The sequence below is a fragment of the Doryrhamphus excisus genome, linkage group LG4 (assembly GCF_037039965.1).
Source record: "Doryrhamphus excisus strain RoL-2023G ecotype Guam linkage group LG4, RoL_Dexc_Guam_v1.1, whole genome shotgun sequence".
NCBI classification, from domain to species: Eukaryota; Metazoa; Chordata; class Actinopteri; order Syngnathiformes; family Syngnathidae; genus Doryrhamphus; species Doryrhamphus excisus.
The window spans coordinates 18,310,146-18,329,832 of record NC_136360.1 but is presented as its reverse complement, the minus strand read 5'-3'; the positions used below and the strand labels follow the sequence as shown (position 1 = coordinate 18,329,832).

General features: G+C 43.4%; 1 protein-coding gene across 2 annotated transcripts in view; it reads left to right on the top strand.

The window, feature by feature from the left end:
- The window catches only part of negr1 (neuronal growth regulator 1), a 193,005-nt gene extending 173,716 nt beyond the window's left edge, over positions 1–19,289 (top strand). For both annotated transcript variants that reach the window (XM_058074094.2, XM_058074095.2), the window contains one exon: positions 15,760–19,289. In XM_058074094.2, the coding sequence (XP_057930077.2) occupies positions 15,760–15,857 (98 nt within the window). In that variant the 3' untranslated portion in view covers positions 15,858–19,289. The remainder of the gene's footprint in view (positions 1–15,759) is intronic.
- The last annotated feature ends 398 nt before the right edge of the window (positions 19,290–19,687 follow it).

The following is a 19,687-nucleotide window of genomic DNA, read 5'->3' as shown; positions in this document are numbered from 1 at the left end:
TAAGAAAACAACATATTTTTTTCTTTGATATTTCAATATTATGTGACAAAATGTACATTATTTTCCACATATTCCTTTTTTTGACTTTATTGTGGTAAATTTTTGAAATTTCCTTGTCGTGGAATTAATAAAGTCATATCTTACCTTAAAATTACACCAAAATTTTTAATTTTCTTGGAAATTTTGTTTTTGTAATAATAATAATAATAATAATAATAATAATAATAATAATAATAATAATAATAATAATAATAATAATACTTTATGCTCATAAGAGTTTGGGCTCTAATTTCATACACGGTGCCTTGCACCACCCGCACACTCACAAATTTAGTGAGCAGCGCAGCGCGTGCACACCCACGCCTCCATCCTTCCCACACAAGTGGCAAAGGGGGAGGAGAGAAGGTATGAGAGGGTTGAACACAGCCGAGTGTAATCTTAACCAATCAAATGAACGCCTCTCATTGCCTTTAAGACAGGACTACGCATCAGAGGATCATTCACCACATAGGCCACCGCGTGGGACACGTCATCCCACACAGCATCAGGCTAATCCAAAAGCAGCTTGTTTTCCACCAGCAGGCTTTTTAAAAAATATATATTTTAAAAATATTTGAATTTTTTTTTTGCATTTTTGCCTTTTTTTAGTTTTTTAGTAAAATTATATTTTTTAAATGTGCCATGTACCAAAAAAAAAAAAAAAAAAACACGTGCCGTGAATGGCCCCCGGGCCTGATGTTGATCACCCCTGGCGTAAAGCGTGCTTCAGGAAGGTGTCCCCCCCTGAACACTGACTTGCTTCTTCTCCTGATAGCATTCATCTTTTCCAGGAGAATTGAAATTGGTATGCTAACTCCATAATTAGATTGCGGATGATGAAGTCATTAAACAACATTTGCAGGATTGTCTTTGGTGTTGTAATTATTTTTTGACAGACGATATGAAAGCATCACTGTTACCTTTAACATGCAGCTGTAATGAACGGGTACGGGGGGGCAATAAATTGCCGTGACATTTAGCGAGAGACACTTGAAAATGACACTGCACGGAAATGGAACGTTTTCATGGCAGTGAAGTGGGAGTGTTTAGTATTGAAATGCGTTGCTGTGTACTCAGCTCACATGTTCGCACGTTTGTCAGTAAAGTCTTTTCAGGGGAATTTTAGGCGTCATTTGGGGCCCAAGGCAAACCCAGAGGGTGACTGTGTAATTTAGGTTAATTACCTTGCTGTTTATTTACAGCATCCACCCATCCATTCGTTTTCTATGCCGCTTATCCTTACCTGGGTCACGGGAGTATGCTGGAGCCTATCCCAGCTGTCTTTGGGCGAGAGGCGGTGTACACCCTGGACCCAGGTCTTCCCGATCTAGAAGTGCGTCTTTCCCATTGAATTAAAGTGTGACGATCCCTTTGGATCAATATCGTATCTATCAGGGTTTTAGGGTTAGGGTTAGGGTTGGGTTAACCCTAGGGTTAGGGTTGGGGTTTGGGTTGGGCTAACCCTAGGGTTAGGGTTGGGGTTGGGCTAACCCTATGGTTAGGGTTTAAGGTTGGGCTAACCCTAGTGTTAGGGTTGGGGTTAGGGTTGGGCTAACCCTAGGGTTAGGGTGAGGTTTAGGGTTGGGCTAACCCTAGGTTTAGAGTTGGGGTTGGGGTTAGGGTTGGGCTAACCCTAGGTTTAGGGTTAGAGTTGGGCTAACCCTAGTGTTAGGGTGAGGTTTAGAGTTAGGGTTGGGCTAACCCTAGGTTTAGGGTTAGAGTTGGGCTAACCCTAGGGTTAGGGTTAGGGTTGGGCTATCCCTAGGGTTAGGGTTGGGCTAGCCCTAGGGTTAGGGTTTAGGGTTGGGCTAACCCTAGGGTTAGGGTTAATGTTGGCCTTACCCTAGGGTTAGGGTTGGGGTTGGGCTAACCCTAGGGTTAGGGTGAGGTTTAGGGTTGGGCTAACCCTAGGGTTAGGGTTGGGGTTGGGGTTAGGGTTAGGGTTGGGGTTAGGGTTGGGCTAACCCTTGGGTTAGGGTTAGGTTTAGGGTTAGGGTTGGGCTAACCCTTGGGTTAGGGTTAGGTTTAGGGTTAGGGTTGGGCTAACCCTAGGGTTAGGGTTAGTAGGGTTAGGGTTGGGCTAACCCTATGGTTAGGGTTGGGGTTGGGCTAACCCTAGGGTTAGGTTTAGGTTTAGGGTTGGGCTAACCCTAGGGTTAGGGTTAGAGTTGGGGTTAGGATTAGGGTTAGGGTTGGGCTAACCCTAGGGTTAGGGTTAGGGTTGGGCTAACCCTAGCCCTATGCTGCCGATCCTGATACCATTCATCCAGGACTGAAATCGGCCAATAATGATACCAATCACATGGATTATTCATTTATTCATTCATTTTCTACTGCTTATCCTCTCGAGGGTCACAGGGGTATGCTGGAGCCTATCCCAGCTGTTTTTGGGCGAGAGGTGGTGTTCACCCTGGACACCCTGGACCCAGGTCTTCCCGATCTAGAAGTGCGTCTTTCCCAATCATTATTGGCCGATTCCGATACCATTCATCCAGGACTGAAATCGGCCAATAATGATACCGACCACATGGATTATTCATTCATTCATTAATTTTCTACCGCTTATCCTCACAAGGGTAATCGGCAGCATAGAGTTAGGGTCAGGGTAACTCTAACCCTAACCCTAACCTGCCGATTCCGATAACATTCATCCAGGACTGAAATCTGCTAATAATGGTACCGATCACATGGATCATTCATTCATTCATTTTCTACCGCTTATCCTCACGGGGGTCACAGGGATATGCTGGAGCCTATCCCAGCTGTCTTTGGGTGAGAGCTTGGGTACACCCTGGACACCCTGCATCCAGGTCTTCTCGATCTAGAAGTGCGTCTTTCCCATTAAAATAAATGTTCTGCAGCAACCAGGAAGTGAAAAGGTGTCTCGCCTTGTAGTGTGACGATCCCTTTGGATCAATATCGTATCTATCAGGGATCCTCCTATCAGGGTTTTAGGGTTAGGGTTAGGGTTAGGGCTAGCCTAACCCTATGTTGCCGATTCCAATACCATTCATCCAGGACTGAAATCCGATCACATGGATTAATAATACATATTTCAATGTATTTATGATGAATGCTATTGGCCAGGGGTGCCGCATAAAGGCGAAAAATCAGGACAATTTCACGGTCCCTCGAAAACAGGTTGTAATTAACCTATTCATTAATCAAAAGGGACACAGAATCCCCTGCTACATAAAAAAAAGAACCAAACAAATCACCTTAATCTCGACAAAAACATATTTGACTTCTTTAAGGAGGTCTGACCAATTGAATTATTCTTGGAGTTAATTATGGTAATGGTTATGGTAATGGGTTAATTTCATTTGAACATGCATCAGATTACAATTGAGTGCATCCCATAAGCAGTTCCCAGTTCCACATGTCCAAAAGGAGTAGGAAGAAGCAAAGCTTATTAAATCCTACCCCTCCATCTGGTACTTTTACAATCAGTAACTGTTACATTTGTTCACTTCCTGCTTTCCTAATATAATTACTTTTTTTTGGTTTTTTGTTTGTTTGTTTTTTTAATTTTTGTATTAAATTTTTTTTAGTACCTGGTGATATGAGCATCCAATGACATAATGGGTACCATAGTAAGTGTCAATATAGTGATATATATAGCACATCATGACTGGTCCAAGACTCTTCATCCTTGTATTTAGCAAACATCAACTGCTTGTATTGTTTCTTGAATTGAGCTCCGAATGAGCTTGTTTACGAATTCCAACCATGTGACAGATAGATCCAGGGTGAAAACAATTCAACCACCGAACCAAAACTCAACATCTAAGGCCTGGAAAGCTCAAGTGATGTTTTTTCCTCCTTGCTCACCGACATTGACATCAGAGGAAAAGATTCTGGACGTTTTTTTTTTTTATCCAGTTGTGAAATATAAAGGAAGCCTTCACTTGGGTATTGTGTGGCGTAAGAGGAAGTATTTCAACCACTCCTGAATCAGTGCTGCTCTCTTCGGAATCCTTTATCAGGACCTCAGGAGGGCATGCAGCAACCAGGTGGGGGCATCCACGGTGGGATGTGTTCCGTGTTTGCTTAATAAAAGGACCACTTCATGCGTGACGCCAACAATGTCGACTAGCATGTCCCATCAGAGAAGGCAGAGTGAGGAATCATTTGTGGTGCCCAAACCCCCCCTCACGGCATCATGGAGTGTATGTGCGCTGCGAGACATAATCCACTGCTCATGCTAATCACTCGCCAATTGATTTGCTCCTTTTGGGCTCCAACAATTTCTGTAAACCAGCAAATTGATCTGAGAAGGATCGATGAACAGCTCAGGGTAGGCAAACATGAATATAAACTATGGATTCTTCCGCGTACAATAAACTCCAGCTCAGCGCCATCCAAACTTTTTCCAGCGAGGGCTGCATCTTGAAAATGAAAGGATGCAACTTCGCCACTTCAATGACATATGCCTTTATCCGTCCCGCAAGGAGACATTTTTGATATTTTGTAAAGTAATATGAGCAATATCAATGTTAACACCTCCTTGTTCTACTTCTATGACGACCTGATCAACTTATTTGGACACCCCTGGGGGGGGGGGGGGGGGGGGGCTCAAATTCCAAATTCCAGTCCCGGTCAAGTTGCCTCAGGCAGACTACGATAACCAGGCAGTCGGCAGCGATAAAGTTATCATGGAAGAATCAGCACCAAAACACACTTAACCCTCCAGTCCCTCCAGTGTTGGGGTCCTTTCAAAATGTGTTTCTGTCACGTTCAAGAATGCTGGGAAAACGAAAGAACATGGATGACCGCAAAAAGCGAGTGACCCGAATATAAGACCCACACATAAGTCTGAAAAAGACAACGACTAAAAAAGAGATTTTATATTCAGGGTCGTCTTATATTTTGAGCTACGTCTATGACGACCTCATCAACATACTTGGACACCCCTGAAGGGGTGGGGGTGGGGGGTGCCGAAGCTCTACATGAATCAAATTCCAGTCCCGCTCAAGTCGCCTCAGACGGACTACGATAACCAGGCGGTGGGCAGCGATGACGTTATCATGGAAGAATCAGCACCAAAACACACTTAACCCTCCAGTCCCTCCAGTGTTGGGTTCCTTTCGAAATGTGTTTCCGTTGTGTTCAAGAATGCTGGGAAGTCTCCCACTTCTAAACGAAAGAACATGGATGACCGCAAAAAGCAAGTGACCCGAATATAAGACCCATTTTTTTTTCCTAGACATAAGTCTGAAAAAGACGAGTTGTCTTATATATTTGTGACTTGTCAGAGCTTTTCTTCCTGTCACTAACTCACATGAAGGTACATATACAGTCGCGACACGCTGGAAAGATTTTTTTTTCAATGTCTAAAAACGATGACTGAAAAAAAGGTTTTATATTCAGGGTCGTCTTATATTCTGAGCTACGTCTATGACGACCTGATCAACATACTTTTGGACACCCCTAGAGAAGGGTGGGAGGGGGCCTGAAGCTCGACGTGAATCAAATTCCAGTCCCACTCAAGTCGCCTCAGGTGGACTACGATAACCAGGCGGTCGGGGCAGCAATAAAGTTATTATGGAAGAATCAGCACCAAAACACACTTAACCCTCCAGTCCCTCCAGTGTTGGGTTCCTTTCGAAATGTGTTTCCGTTGTGTTCAAGAATGCTGGGAAGTCTCCCACTTCTAAACGAAAGAACATGGATGACCGCAAAAAGCAAGTGACCCGAATATAAGACCCATTTTTTTTTCCTAGACGTAAGTCTGAAAAAGACGAGTTGTCTTATATTCGTGACTTGTCAGAGCTTTTCTTCCTGTCACTAACTCACATGAAGGTACGTATACAGTCGCGACACGCTGGAAAGATTTTTTTTTCAATGTCTAAAAACGATGACTGAAAAAGAGGTTTTATATTCAGGGTCGTCTTATATTCTGAGCTACGTCTATAACGACCTGATCAACATACTTGGACACCCCTGGTGTGGGGGGGGGGGTGCCGAAGCGAGACGTGAATCAAATTCCAGTCCCGCTCAAGTCGGCTCAGGTGGACTGCGATAACCAGGCGGTCGGGGCAGCAATAAAGTTATTATGGAAGAATCAGCACCAAAACACACTTAACCCTCCAGTCCCTCTAGTGTTGGGGTACTTTCGAAATGTGTATCCGTTGCGTTCAAGAATGCTGGGAAGTCTCAGACTTCTAAATGAAAGAACATGGATGACTGCAAAAAGCGAGTGTCCCGAATATAAGACCCATTTTTTTTCCCGGGACATAAGTCTGAAAAAGACGAGTTGTCTTATATTCGCGACTTGTCAGAGCTTTTCTTCCTCTCACTAACACACACCAGGCACCTGAAGGCATACAGTCGCGACACGCCGGAAATATTTTTTTTTCAATGTCTAAAAACAATGACTGAAAAAGAGGTTTTATATTCAGGGTCGTCTTATATTCTGAGCTATGTCTATGACGACATGATCAACATACTTGGACACCCCTGGGGGGGGGGGGGGGGGGGGGGGTTGCCGAAGCTCGACGTGTATCAAATTCTAGTCCCGCTCAAGTCGCCTCAGGCAGACTACGATAACCAGGCGGTCGGCAGCGATAAAGTTATCATGGAAGAATCAGAACCAAAACACACTTAACCCTCCAGTTCAGGCACGCTGCTTTATCAGCGCCATCATGGAAGATGATACAAGCCAGCTGTCTTATCATAATCCTACATACATCACAGCAGGGAATCCTTATTTGGGGATGCGACTGGAGGAGATGGAAGACGCCAAGGACAGGGAGACAAGAATGCTTCCTGGCAGGAGATGAGATGCTATCGGGCTGGACGTTGATGGATGCAACTTAGCTAAACATTCTTCATAACTGGCCAGACTGTCATTGTCACCGCGGTGGGTAGGGGGTGCAGCGGCTGACTCAGCAAAAACCCCGCGTCTGCAGCGCACAAATAAACCCCTGATAAGCGTTAACGACGAGAGAGGGCGGGGCCAATTATTAGCGAGAGTGGCCAAATATGAGCGGAGGATTATAGTAAAAAGCTGCAGGAATTTGCTGCATGCTGACAGCATTTGATTGTCTCCCTGTGCATTTTATTAAGCCTCAAACATTAAACAGATTTAGAGGGAGCAGTCAAAGTCATACAGTAATTATACTTTTTGAAACGCTGTGATTAAATATGCAGGTTTTTTTTAAAACTGTTTATTCCTGGAATGTTTACCCTGTAGGTGTTTTGGAGGGGAGAAATTAATGAAATATCTTTTAAAACAAAGATTTACCCAGGAGACGTGCTTGTAAAATGCATCGTTTGCGGGCTCCCAAATTCCAAACAGACGAACAGATGGGTGCGATAAACACGAGAACGGGTCACTCGGGCATTTTACTTCTGTCAAATGCCAAACATAACTGGGTTGTTGGGGAAAAAATGAGTGAAGCAGCGTGTTCAGCCCCTTTCACGCAGACTAGTCCCGTGCCACTGCTCGATTGGGAAGCACCGACGTGGAATGGCTTAGGGTTATGGATGTGGAATGGGAAAATACCAAATCTTTTTTCAGTACTATGGTACAGAAGCCAGCTTATATACTACATACTGTTAGTACTATGAGCGATGTGACATGGAATTAAAAACCTTGGTATTAAAATTAAGCATCCTTGTGATTACCATAAAATACAAAATGAAAAGATACGGGAAAGTGTAGTCACCAATGCACAGCTCCCGCACCTCACTTGGAATCTGTACCGAGTTGGAAATTTGTATGAGGAACTCTTCAGTGCATCGGCATGCTGATTGGATCCAAATCCAGAATTATTGTTGGCTTGATGGCTTCCTGTCACAGGCGATGCATTCAAACATCTTCCAGGTTTCGGGGACTGCGATCAGGGTCCAGGCTGCCGGGGTGTGTGTCTGGAGATCAACGAGGCGGACGGTCGTAACAGTCTGTTGCCCTCCGATAGTTGGGGGCTACTGATGTGGTGATGCATTTATTTTTCAGAGTATTTTCGGGATGAACCGGCAAAGTCCCAAAGATTGACTGGTCAATCGACGGGTTGCCGACCCCTGTCGTAGCTGCTAGGCAGTGGTTTGATCAGCATGATCAGCATTATCTTAATAACAAACAAAAGCTTGAAAAGAAGTCATCTGGCATGAATTATAGAATTAAGATCTAGTATAAGGAGACATATTTTTCTAACTTTTTCTCTGGTAAAAATGTTATCCTGTATATAATACACTACTGCTCAAAAGTTTGGGATCACTTGGAAATGTTTTGGGCCAGTCTGAGATATGGCTTTTTCTTGGCAGTCCTGCTATGAAGTCCAGCATCCTGAAGTGGCCGCTTCACTGTTGATACTGACACTGGTGTTTGACGGCTACTATTTAGTGCAGCTGCCAGGTGACGACCTGTGAGGCGTCTTTGTCTTAAACTACACACTCTCAGATATTTGTCAGTTTTGCAGCGTTTTTCTGTCCTTGTTAGACCCAGTTTGTGCTGCTCTCTGAAGGGAGTAGTTAACAGCATGGTAAGAGATTTTAGTTTTAGTTAGGATTTTTAGATGGCTTTTCTAATCATCTATTAGCCTTATAAAATGATGAACTTGGATTAGCAGCCATACCAGGAGATTGATGCAGAGGACTGACAGTTGTTGATAGTAGGCCTCTATGCAAAAATGTACATCCTTCTTTGAAAATCATCTGATTAATTTTTATTATTTAGGAAATGGAAAAAAATGTTTGTGAAATGCATGAAAATGTGTTTGTTTTTTTGGGAAATTTGCAAATGTATATATATATATATATATTGTCAATTTTTTTGTCATTGCAATGGCATTTTTTTCTGTTAATATTTTGACTTTATTATTAAAATTACAGCATTTTTTTTCAACCATGTCAACGTTCTTCTTCTTATAACAAAGTATTATTCAGAGTAAACGCTACAGGCAAAGAAATGCCAGCTCTTACGCTTCACATCTGTAATGTTCCGGAATCACAGTGTGAACGGAGCTTTGGAGAGCGAGGGGTGGATCAATCCCGACAAGCAGCCAATCAGTAAGGAGAACACAGGAAGTGTTTCCCCTAACAAGATTCCTTCCTCAGCTCACCGTCATGTGTCGGGTTCCCCGCTGAGTCGTTGATTGAGTCAACCTGAAGGCCAAAGTCTGCCTTCAATCAGAGCCCCCCCCCACCCCCCCACTCACTCAGTCAGCCATCTATGCTCATTTCCCTCCCTCATTCACAGCCTGACACTGACGGGGGTCGTGGATCCAAAAAGGTGCTGATGAATTCCCTGGGTAAGGTACCAGGATGCGTGGGGAAAGGATGGGGGGCGGTTAAATGATCTCTGAAGGCTATTTTGATAATAGAGGCTTTTCATTACTTTCCGTAATGCAAATGATCGGTGGGGCTAACGAGCTTGAAGGTGCAGAGGAGTCGCGGTGTGGTGATCACAGCCAAGGTGATGAGTCTCCAACATCATAGCTGCTTGGGTTCAACAAGGGCTGGATTAGAAATGATTGGGCGTACGGGTCGGTGAGTCCGGTTTCCATTGATGAGTGTCCCTCTTTGCTGCTGGTGGACTGATGATATGGAAGAAAGGACTTGGACACAATCTGAGATCGAGATGTCGAGCATCTCCTTACTAAATGCCATGAGTGTTCATCACGCAGCACACATCTTGGCCTGGCTGCTTTAAAGACACACTTGGCGGCTGCTGTGAAGAGATTTAGTTCACTGTATAGCCTGCTGTGCTGTGGATCACTTCTGGCTCATGTGAGATCTCTCTGGGGCTCTGTGGGGGGGGACCACAGGCCACCGACTCTGACGGTCAAGGACACTGCGCCCTCCCCCTATCTCAGGAGTCCTTCCGAAGCAGCGTCCTTTGGGAGATTGGGATGCTGCCTTCCTGGCTGCCGTCCCTGCGTCCCTCGTAACGACCCGCTTGGAGGATTGGACCGAATCGAGGGAGGAATCATCCCGCAGCAATAAAAAGACTAGAAAGCCCAAATCCATAAAAACACACGGGAGCATGGTTCTGTTCTCCGGTTCACATGAAAATAAAGGTTTTGGAAGTTAATTCATTCATTCATTCATTTTCTATCGCTTATCCTCGTACCGTTTTCGTTATTCTGATACTATACAGTATTTGTATACGGAATAGTTTGGTACAAAGTATCCATCCAGCCATCTTCTTCCGCTTATCTGAGGTTGACTTCATGACTTCATGCACTGTTAAAGTTACTAAAGACTAATTAAGACCATAGTCTATCACGAATCAGTGATCATTCATTCATTTTCTACCGTTTATCCTCACAAGGGTCGCGGGGGTGGGTGGGGGTGGCCTATCTCAGCTGTCTTCTGGTGAGAGGCAGGTGTTGTTAGGAAAATATATGGAAAATATATGCAAATGGGGACACATTTTCGATGATACATTTTCAACGTTAACTGAAAACGATGCTAACCGGGGCGTATGCAAACTAAGGTTACCTTGTAATAGTTCATTCATTCATTCATTTTCTACCGGGGGTGCTGGAGCCTATCCCAGCTGTCTTCGGGCGAGAGGCGGGGTACACCCTGGACTGGTGGCCAGCCAATCACAGGGCACATATAGATAAACAACCATTCACACTCACATTCATACCTATGGACAATTTGGAGTCGCCGATTAACCTAGCATGTTTTTGGAATGTGGGAGGAAACCGGAGTACCCGGAGAAAACCCGGGGAGAACATGCAAACTCCACACAGAGATGGGGGATTGAACTCAGGGTTTTGGAAGTTGATAAGAAAAACTGGAATAACTTGAACTGAAAGATGCTGATCAGGGCGGCAATATGCCATTGTATCGCATACAAGACAATCATGCTAGATAGCTAAATTGATAGATAATAATAAAATATGCATCATGCATAGTAAGGTAATACGTCCAGTCCTGTGTGCATTTTTTCGCTCCTCTTCTGTTGTGTTGAAAAGCCGCATGGCATGGGGGAGGAATGATCTGCTTAGGGTTTCAGTGGAGCAGGACAGTGATACTAATCTGCCATTGAAACTGCTCTTCTGTCAGGAGATGATGCCGTTCATGGGATGATGCTGGCTCATCACCATGGAGTGTCGGGCATCTTCGATTTTTGTCTTGTTTGTTATTGTAGAAATAAAATTCAACAAACCTAAAATGGGAAATTGACTATGAAAATTATATTATATACTATTACAAGGTAACCTAGGTTTGCATATGCCCCGGTTAGCATCTTTTTCAGTTACTGTCAAAAATGTATCGCCGAAAATGTGTTCCCGTTTGCATATATTTTCCTGCAATTCTTAGCCCGAAGACAGCTGGGATAGGCTCCAGCACCCCCCCATTCATACAAAATGAATGAATGAATGAACTATTACAAGGTAACCTTGGTTTGCATACGCCCCGGTTAGCATCTTTTTCAGTTAACGCCGAAAATTTATCGCCGAAAATGTGACCCCATTTGCATATATTTTCCTGCAATTGGTTAGCAACACCTGCCTCTCGCCCGAAGACAGCTGGGATAAGCTCCAGCACCCCCCACAACCCTCGTGAGGATAAGTGGTAGAGAATGAATGGCTAGCAACAATTGGCTGGCGACCAGTCCAGGGTGTACCCCGCCTCTTGCTCGAAGACAGCTGGGATAGGCTCCAGCACCCCCGTGACCCTTGTGAGGCTAACAATTACAAGGTAACCTTGGTTTGCATACGCCCCGGTTAGCATCTTTTTCAGTTAACATCAAAAATGTATCGCCGAAAATGTGTCCCCCTTTGCATATATTTTCCTGCAATTGGTTAGCAACACCCGCCTCTCACCCTGGGATAGGCTCCAGCACCTTCCGCGACCCTCGTGAGGATAAGCGGTAGAAAATGAATTAATTAATCAATGGTTAGCAACAATTGGCTGGCGACCAGTCCAGGGTATACCCCGCCTCTTGCCCGAAGACAGCTGGGATAGACGCCAGCAACCCCGCGACCCTCGTGAGGATAACCGGTAGAAAATGAATGAATGAACTATTACAAGGTAACCTTCGATTGCATACGCCCCGGTTAGCATCTTTTTCAGTTAACGTCAAAAATGTATCGCCAAAATTTACCCCCATTTGCATATATTTTCCTGCAATTGGTTAGCAACAAGACCCAGGGTGTGTACCCCCCGAGTCTGCTAGGCTGGGATAGGCTCCAGCACAACCCTGCGACCCTAATGAGAATAAGCGGCATAGAAAAAAGGATGGGATTGATTCCTACATTCATGTTCCTGTGAGTTACAGCATATATTACAACATACGTACACACACAGATGGTAGAGCACACAAGCAGCCAATCGAGTGTCAGTGTTGCATATTTCAGGATGATTCATTGTCTGTGTCAACAGTGAGAGGTTCAGGGCCTAGCATTTGTTGTACATATGATATGTGGGTGACAAAACTGCTGTCGCCGGAGATTTGGAGGGATAAGGAGGCGAGACAAAGCAGACCATTTCAAGCTGATAGCTCAGGTTCTGAATAAAAACAGGGAAGTGATTTGTTTTTTTTTTAACTGCCATTGTCTTGCAAAATAGTAATTGAAGCATATCGCTTTCATCCCCGCTCATCTCCTCCGCTCGTGCGCCCTTTCTTTACGATGTATCGTCTCGGATTGTGGCGCTTTATTTGCAGCCGGCAATTAAAGAAGATGCCTCGCTTCAGTCACTGCCGTCTTTCTCTGGCTTTTTCTTTTGATTCTGCCCCCCTTCACCGCCCCCCCCCCCCCCCATCGGGGCTTTTTCCTCTTGGTGTCTTCCGCCTTCATGTTAATAAGCGCAGTCATGGCGTTGCAAGGCACTTGCAGGTTTGGGAGTTAATTAGAACGGCAAGTTAAAACCCACACAGCGGAAACAATGGAAGCTTTGCTTTTTCACAGGGAAGAGATAATAAAGCTGGCGGGGGCCGAGTAGCGCTTCTTCACACCGATGATGTGCCTTACTGCTACGATACAAACCAACGTAACCTTGCGGTAGTCGCCTAATGCGGAGCTAAGCAACGAGGGGAAAAAGGGAAAGCAAAAGGACGTCGCTGTGGCACAAAGCCCCGCTCTCAGCCTCCGTCAGTCAGACGCCGGGGCTGAGCAGGACCGGAGCTGTTGTCATGGCAACCCTCTCCTCCTCTCCTCACTGAAAACTGTGTCATTATCCCGCGCCGTCGATTGGACGAGAGCGTACGAGAAAGAAAGAGGGGACAAAGATAGAACGGGAGCGACAAAAGAGGCAAAAAGAGCACGATGAAAATGCGCTCTCTCTTTCTCTCTCTTTGCCTGTCAGCTTTTCTCTGTCTGATAGGTAAACAACTTCACTTGCGGCAAATAACCTGTGAAAATATCAGGTAATCGCAGGCCTGTCAGGTGATAATAGCACAGGTGCCACTTTGTCACTTTGTCCTCGCCCTGCCATCTCGGGCCAAGCTATTGTGTTGCATAAAAAATGGATTTAAAGCCGACTACAACAGCGTCAATGTACAAAACAAGCAGTCCAAGCTTAATTGCATTTTGTGTGTACTTGTTACTGTCATTTAGTGTGTGGTGGGGGGGGTCCACATCAGAGGAGTTACACTGCGAACTAATTACACGGCCGTGTAAATAGAGTCACCCTGCTGGGATGGGTGTTGCACCGCACAGCACACATGATTTCCCCTGGTGGAGCACGGCTTGTTTGCACGACCTCGCCATGCCCGGTGTGTGCACGCAAGCATGTGTGTGTGTGTGTGTGTGTGCTTTATTGAGCTACAAGCTATAAGTGCACGTTAGAGTTGAGGAGCAGCCCCTTCCAATGAAAAGCTGCCCTTCGTCGCCTCCCCTAAGAGGCCCCTACGGCCTTACTGGCACAAACAACAAAGCAAAACTGCAACAAAATCCTTACATTTTCTCTCCTCTGATGTGAATGACGTCACCATCTAATTGCACTGGATATGCTGCAGGTCACACATGGCCCAAATGGGGACAAGCAGCATAGAAAACGAATGAATGGATGAATTTCTGCACTTATATTTGGATCTTCACCACAATATTGTTATTCTTGCAGGGAAACCCGCTGCAAGGTTTCATGGAATTTATTTTTTATATTGCATAACGGGGGCTGCACGGCGGTCGAGCTCTGAGCTCGGGAACAGCTAGGAGACCAGGGTTCAATTCCACCCTCAGCCATCTCTGTGTGGAGTTTTCTCCGGGTACTCCGGTTTCCTCCCACATTCCAAAAACATGCTAGGTTAATCGGCGACTCCAAATTGTCCATAGGTATGAATGTGAGTGTGAATGGTTGTATATGTGCCCTGTGATTGGCTGGCCACCAGTCCAGGGTGTACCCCGCCTCTCCCCCAAAGACAGCTGGGAGGAAAAAGCAGTAGAAAATGAATGAATGAATGAATGAATTGCATAACGAGAAGATAGCGCACACTCTTGTGTGTCTTTTCTTTGAGTGTACCTTTTGTAAATGATCTTATTCCTAATTTTGTCGTGTGCAACCCATCTTTAACGATTAAGTCTGCCCGGTTCTAAAAAGAAGAGATTGATTCATGTTCACATCTTAGAAAGTATCAGATGCTCCGCTTTCATACGAACAACTCATTAAAGTCCAATTAAATATTCAAAAGAAGCTTTGCGTGGCATGAAAGCGTTGTTTTCATTTCTATGAAAGCATGGCCTTCTTGTCAGATTTTCATTCTTATCTGCTCATCTCAACTTAGCTCAGTAACATAGTAGTGTAGTAATATAGGAGCTTAGAAAACAGTAACATAGTAGCATATTAACATAGTAGAGTAGTAACATAGTAGTATAGTAACTTGACATGCTAATGGAGTAGCCTAATAATATAGTAGCGCAGTAAAGTAACATAGTGTAGTAACAATAGTATAGTAACTTAACATGCTAATAGAGTAGCCTAATAACATAGCAGCGCAGTAAAGTAACATACTTGTGTAGCAACGTAGTATAGTAACTTGGCATGCTAATAGAGTAGCCCAATAACATAGCAGTGCAGTAAAGTAACATACTAGTGTAGTACCATAGTAGTATAGTAACTTCACATGCTAGTAGAGTAGCCTAATAACATAGTAGCGCAGTAAAGTAACATACTAGTGTAGCAACATAGTAGTATAGTAACTTGACATGCTAGTAGAGTAGCCTAATAACATAGTAGCACAGTAAAGCCACATACCAGTGTAGCAACATAATAGTATAGTAACTTGACATGCTACTAGAGTAACCTAATAACATAGTAGTGCAGTGAAGTAACATACTAGTGTAGTAACATATTAGTATAGTCACGATATGCTAATAGAGTAACCTAATAACATAGTAGCGCAGTAAAGTAACATACCAGTGCAGTAACATAGTAGTATAGTAACGTAACACGCTAATAGAGTAGCCTAATTGCCATGTTAGTAGTATAGTAACTTGACTTGCTAATAGAGTAGCCTAATAACAGAGTAGCACAATAAAGCAACATATGGTAAAGTCACATACTAGTGTAGTAACATAGTAGTATAGTAACTTGACATGCTAATAGAGTAGCAAGAGTAACTTAGTAGCACAGTAAAGTAACATATGGTAAATTAACATACTATTGTAGCAACATAGTACTATAGTAACCTAACATGCTAATATAGTAGTCAGCATACAGTAGCATAGTTACATGGTGGTGCATCAGCATAGTAATTTATGTGTTGAAATGAGCACATGCATGATAACTCATGAAGTTTGTCTTGTTTTCTGCCCCCAGCACCCAACACTGCGCCGTACGGCAGCACAGGAAGTGCACACATCCCACTGGCCTGCAGATACCTGGTCCTGGCTCTCACCTTGATGGGCGTGTACTAGCGGCGGCACGGAAGGCAAAGTGACTGTGAAGAGCATTTCAGAGGCTTTGTGGATGAGGGATTCAGTGTGGGTGCGGCAAAGAAGGAAAATAATCACTCGCTTTTCTTTTTGTCACAGTGAACTTCATGTAAATACTATTTGTTGTTACTTTTTTTATGTTCTGATTGATGGATGAATCAGCCCCTCCCCTACTGCCTCACATCCAATCACATCATCAGCTCAGTTTTCCCCTAACGTTTGCGTCGTTCATCTCCACGCCTGGAGAAGAACAACTGTGCCAATTCTCTCAGTACACACAATTACCATGACAGTATTCTTTGAATGTATTATTGCAGGCTGAGTGAAGGAAAAACATGTTTATATCAGAAACAGCAACGTCTCTTCACCGTCTTTGCCAGCTTGGATCGGGCCGTCAAAGTAGCAACGTCAACTGTCATCTATCCTTATTTTCCACTTCACTTAATAATTTTGTTTTGAAACGATGGCACACATGAAGGGAGGAACGCCGCCGCCTTGTTTTCGTGTGTCTGCTCGCGGCTACAGATGCTTTCGTTGGCGAAGGAAAAAGCAGAGCTCACTCGCTTCGCTTGTGTGTTGACAATTTTGTGGTTGGTAGCATGACATTCATAGAAAGGGGGGGTGCTTAATTTCTGTTACAAATGATTCCATTATTTTATACAGTATACAGTATGTCTGCATGGCGTTATACCACAGTGTTGGGGTCCTTTCGAAATGTGTTTCCGCTGCGTTCAAGAATGCTGGGAAGTCTCAGACTTCTAAATGAAAGAACATGGATGACCGCAAAAAGCAAGTTACCCAAATATAAGACCCATTTTTTCCCCCTAGAAATAAGTCTGAAAAAGACTAGTCGTCTTATATTCGCAACTTGTCAGAGCTTTTCTTCCTGTCACGAACACACACCAGGCACCTGAAGGCGACACGCTGGAAAGATTTTTTTTCAATGTCTAAAAACGATGACTGAGAAAGAGGTTTTATATTCAGGCTCGTCTTATATTCTATTCTTATTTCCAATTTGATAACATATGACATGCTAACAGCTAAAAACAATGTAGCAACACAAGCGGAATCTCATGGCGTGAAACCACAGTGTTGGGGTCTTTACGAAATGTGTTTCAGCTGCGTTCAAGATTGCTGGGAAGTCTCCGACTTCCAAATGAAAAAACATGGACGACCGCAAAAAACGAGTCACCCGAATATAAGACCCATTATTTTTCCCCAGAAATAAGTCTGAAAAAGACAAGTAGCATTATATTCGCGACTTGTCAGAGCTTTTCTTCCTGTCACTAACACACACCAGGCACCTGAAGGCAACACGCTGGAAAGATTTTTTTTTTCAATGTCTAAAAACGATGACTGAAATAGAGGTTTTATATTCAGGGTTGTCTTATATTCTGAGCTTCCCAGTTTTCTGGACTGCAGCATTTTTCTCACACGTTATACCACAATGTTGGGGTCCTTACGAAATGTGTTTCCGCTGCTTTCAAGAATCCTGGGAAGTATCCGACTTCCAAATGAAAAAACATGGACGACCGCAAAAAACGAGTTACCCGAATATAAGACCCATTTTTTCCCCTAGAAAAAAAGTATGAAAATTCGAGTTGTCTTATATTCGCGACTTGTCAGAGCTTTTCTTCCTGTCAAAAAAAAAGTTTCAGCATATTTTTTTTCAATGTCTAAAAACGATGACTGAAAAAGAGGTTTTATATTCAGGGTCGTCTTATATTCTAAGCTTCCCAGTTTTCTGGACTGCAGCATTTTTCTCCAATACCATTTTTTTTATTTGGCCGGTCATGAAAAATGCTTATTTCCAATTTGATAACATATAACATGCTAACAGCTAAAAACAATGTAGCAACAGAAGCGGAATCTGAAGTCCAAATAAATCCAGTATTCTATTTTATTTTGTGAATTAAATCCAAATGTTCCATTGTGACTCGGAGTATTTAACATATTCACCCTCCAGTATTTTATCAGTCTGCCGTGTACACGGATACTCTAATGCCTTAATCGTCACGCAAGGTCATTCCCAGGCGGGCCGATTCAATTCAATCCAAACAAACCGAAAACGAGGCAATTAGGTACAAATTCAAAGTACTTGGATGTAGTAGTATGCTTGTATGCAGTAACCTCACATGAACTTGCAACTGAAATAGCCATGACAGCTAAAGCACAAACACTGTTAGCGCTTGTGTGGTGATTTTTTTTTCTGTTCTTATTGTTAAGAAAAAAAAAGAACAAATGTGCAGCATATGATCTTGTGTTAAATGTGAACTACGATGAACATATATTTATTTGCTTCCAGTATGAAAACGGTGTATAAAGAACGTGTGGAAGAGGCGCACAGGATGGCACATTTGGGTTTGTTTGTTTAAAAAAAAAAAAAATCTATCCGTGTTTGCAATCCACTAAGCTACTTTTTAAAGTGCAGGGGGAGCGCACTAATATTACAGTATTATACAGCAGATGTGTGTGTGGATAAAATATAGATACTTTGTATCTGTAGAGTGTGTCGTTCTTGTCTTCACACCCCTGATGTGCAGAGATCGTCCAGCGTCGATGACATTCCTTTGTTTGCTTTCTACATTTGATTCTTTTTGGCCAAACCGTTTTTGACTTTTGACCTTTTCACGTCGGATTCTTCCGAGCAACGACGGTCCGCTAGTATTCCACGTAAAATACCACCAGTGTTGAATCGGTTGGATGCAAGCAGAAAAGAAAGTCTTTAATAAATCCTCAAGGTATAACATGTGGGGGGGGCAATGCTCTAGGTAAACATAAGTCAAAAAGCCAAGCACAAGGCCAGACAATGCAAGCAGAAATTAAGTCAACAAAGGAACCCACAAAACACTGGACAAAAGGTAGTGAAGTGTAGAGAATTCACATAATCCTTGAGAAAATAACGGAAGCGTAGTGACAAGATCTGAGGGTGGCTTGGCTCCTCCACATGCCTGGGGAGGTGTCTGAGACGCATGTCCAACCAGTAGGAGGCCTCAGGGAAGACCCAGGACACATTGGAGAGACCAGGTCTCTCAACTGGCCTGAGAGTCTGAGAGAGTCTGGGCTTCCCTGCTTAGGCTGTTGCCTCCGTGACCCCACCTCAGATAAGCGGGAGGAGATGGATGGATGGATGGATGGATGAATGGTAGTAACCGGACAAAAAAGTTGTTGAGTTGGATGGATGGATGGAAACTGAAGCAGAAATCACTTAAAAAAAAGAAACATGCAACCAAAATACTAAATAGCCAAACATAAATCCACTCCTTTCCGCAACTCCTCGCCACGCCACGCTTAGAATTTTCTGGCATCATTCTATCATAGGTTTTGAAAAATAAATAAAATAATACGTTGTTTTGTTTTGTGGTGGAATACGGCCTATTATTAGTAAAAATATATATTTTTTTTACTTATAAAATGATGAACTTGGATTAGCAGCCATACCAGGAGATTGATGCAGAGGACTGACAGTTGTTGATAGTAGGCCTCTATGCAAAAATGTACATCCTTCTTTGAAAATCATCTCATTCATTTTCATTGTTTGGGAAATGGATACAAATGTTTGTGAAATGGAAAAAATTGTTTATGAAATGCATGATTTTTTTTTTTTTGGTAAACAAGAAATTTGCAAGTGATCCCAAACTTTTGAGCTGTAGTGTAAGCAGATTTTACGTATAAGAAGAGGCTGTGATGCCATGTCGTATCCTACACTAGTCTTGAAGTGTCAGCTATCTTATGTTATGTTATGTTATGTTACATAGATAAGACAATAGCCACCACAGGAAGTGCACAGTAACCGGGAGTAAACAAGGAAC